Source organism: Humulus lupulus, chromosome 1 (assembly GCF_963169125.1).
Source record: "Humulus lupulus chromosome 1, drHumLupu1.1, whole genome shotgun sequence".
In the NCBI taxonomy this organism is placed as follows: domain Eukaryota; kingdom Viridiplantae; phylum Streptophyta; class Magnoliopsida; order Rosales; family Cannabaceae; genus Humulus; species Humulus lupulus.
In genome coordinates, this window is record NC_084793.1 from 157,375,577 (window position 1) to 157,378,306 (window position 2,730).

The window sequence follows — 2,730 nt, forward strand, 5'->3', positions numbered from 1 at the left end:
ATGCCTAACTATGTGAAGTTCATGAAAGACATCCTTACAAAGAAGAGAAGATTGGGGAAATTTGAGACAGTGGCTCTTACCAGAGAGTGTAGCTCATTCTTGCAAAACAAGTTGACACTGAAGATGAAAGATCCTGTGAGTTTCACCATTCCATGCACCATTGGTAATTCTTATTGTGGCATGGCTTTATGCAATTTGGGTGCAAGCATTAACTGGATGTCAATGTCTATTTTCAATCAATTGGGGATTGGAGAAGTTAGGCCTACTACAATTACTCTTCAACTAGCAGATAAATCTCTTGCTCATCCAAATGGGAAGATCGAAGATGTATTGGTAAGGGTAGAAAAATTCATATTCCCTGCTGATTTTATTATGTTAGACTATGAGGCAGACAGAGAGGTGCCCATTATCTTGGGGAGGCCATTTCTTGCAATAGGAAGAACTTTAATAGATGTGCAGAAGGGGGAGCTGACTATGAGGGCCCAAGATGAAAAAGTGACTTTTAATGTTTTTAAAGCTATGAGATTTCTTGATGAGGTCGATGAATGCTCAGTGGTTTCAGTGGTAGATTCTTTGGCATCAAGGGAGTTTGAGACTAGTAATGTTGGCGATCCATTAGAGAGGTTATTGTTGTTTGATTCACACAATGAGGAAGATGAGGAGGAGTACTTAGCTTGGTTGGAGGCTAATTCTCAAGGGTTAAGAACAAGAAACCGATTTGATTCATTGGAATTGTCGTCTAGGGAGTTCAAAGCTCCTAAACCATCCATTGAAGAGCCACCTGAGTTAGAGTTGAAAGTCTTGCCATCGCATTTGTGATATGCCTACTTGGGTCCATCATCCACTTTACCTGTCATTATTTCAGCGGAGTTGAGCCATGATCAAGGAGAAAAGTTGCTCGAAGTATTGAGAAATTTCAAAAAAGGCCATTGGGTGGACTATTGCAGATATTCGAGGTATTAGTTCTTCTTTGTGTATGCATAAGATCTTGCTTGAAGACAGTGAAAAAAGTTTTGTTGAGGGGCAACGAAGACTAAATCCTATCATGAAGGAAATAGTGAAGAAAGAAATCATCAAGTGGTTGGATGCTGGCATTATTTGTCATATCTATGACAGTTCATGGGTGAGTCCTGTACAGTGTGTACCTAAGAAGGGTGGGATCACAGTGGTGAAGAATGAAGACAATGAGTTGATTCATACTAGAACTGTGATTGGATGAAGGATTTGCATGGACTACAGGAAGTTAAACAAGGCCACTAAGAAGGATCATTTCCCTCTTCCTTTCATTGATCAGATGCTAGATAGACTTGTTGGGAGAGAGTACTATTGCTTCCTTGATGGGTACTCTGGTTACAATCAGATAGCAGTGGCCCCAGAGGAGCAGCACAAGACTACATTCACTTGCCCCTATGGTACCTTCGCATTCAGAAGAATGCCCTTCGGTTTATGCAATGCTCCTGCTACGTTTCAGCGATGCATGATGGCTATCTTTACTGATAAGGTCGAGCAATTTCTGGAGGTGTTCATGGATGATTTTTCAGTCTTCGGGGATTCTTATGATGATTGTCTGAATAACTTGTCTAAGGTGCTGAAGAGATGTGAAGAGACAAACCTAGTCCTTAACTGGGAAAAGTGTCACTTTATGGTTAAGGAAGGTATTGTTTTGGGGCATAAGGTATCTAAGCAAGGGATTGAAGTTGATAAGGCAAAAATTGAAGTTATTGAGAAGCTACCACCTCCTAATTCAGTGAAGAACATTAGGAGCTTTCTTGGGCATGCCGGTTTCTACAGAAGGTTCATCAAAGACTTCTCTAAGATCTCCAAACCACTTTGCAATCTTTTAGAGAGGGATACACCTTTCCACTTCGATGGAGCATGTTTGAAGGCTTTTCAAGAGTTGAAAGAGAGATTAATTTCAGCCCCTATCATTCTTGCATTGGATTGGAGTTTGCCCTTTGAATTGATGTGTGACGCTTGTTAGGAACGAGTTTCCTAATACGCAGCAGAATGGTGGTGTGGTTGGCCCAGTGTACAACAAAATTTTTGTAACATATTTAAACTACCTTTAAATATGCGGATTAATATACATACATTAATCATAAACAAGATAAGGATAGAATTCATACCTCCTGAAGCCTATCAAGTATCATTGCTATCTTTTCGTATTTAGAACGATCTTCCTATCCAAGCCGCTCCCACGTACTCACACCAAGATCTTCCAAAGCGTTCTCTACACCTCAAGAACTGTGTGGGCACTTAGAGAATGAATGATAGTTTATTTGTGATTCTACTTGATGTACTCAACACATGAGATCAAGAGAATAGGTCTGAGAATTGGTTCTTTTTTTTTTAGGGAGAGAAAACTATCGTTCTATTTTTCACAGAGCGAATGTACAGAGTTGTCTCACATCTCTTATCTGAATAATTTTATGATTAGTCATACTTAAAAGAAAATATTCAAATTTTAAAAAATAAATCTGTAACCATTTTACAATTTACTTTTTAATTAATTAATTATTCTATTAATGAAAAAATCCAAAAACCAAATTTTGAATTATCCATTAATTAATTAATTAAATAAATAAAAATGAAAATCCCATCCCTGAAAATGCTGGCCCTACACGCCACACACAGTCCATGGACTGTGTGTGAACGTGTAGCTTCCTAATTTCTAGGGATATTGGTTTTTCAAATTTTATTTAATTATTTATTCAAATTACTTTGTCAGAT

The 2,730-nt window shown here is 38.2% G+C and overlaps 1 protein-coding gene across 1 annotated transcript; it reads left to right on the plus strand.

The window, feature by feature from the left end:
• On the plus strand, positions 1 to 819 carry LOC133823724 (uncharacterized). Its single transcript, XM_062256572.1, has one exon. The coding sequence runs from the start codon at positions 1 to 3 to the stop codon at positions 817 to 819; it is 819 nt and encodes a 272-aa protein (XP_062112556.1).
• Positions 820 to 2,730: the final 1,911 nt, after the last annotated feature.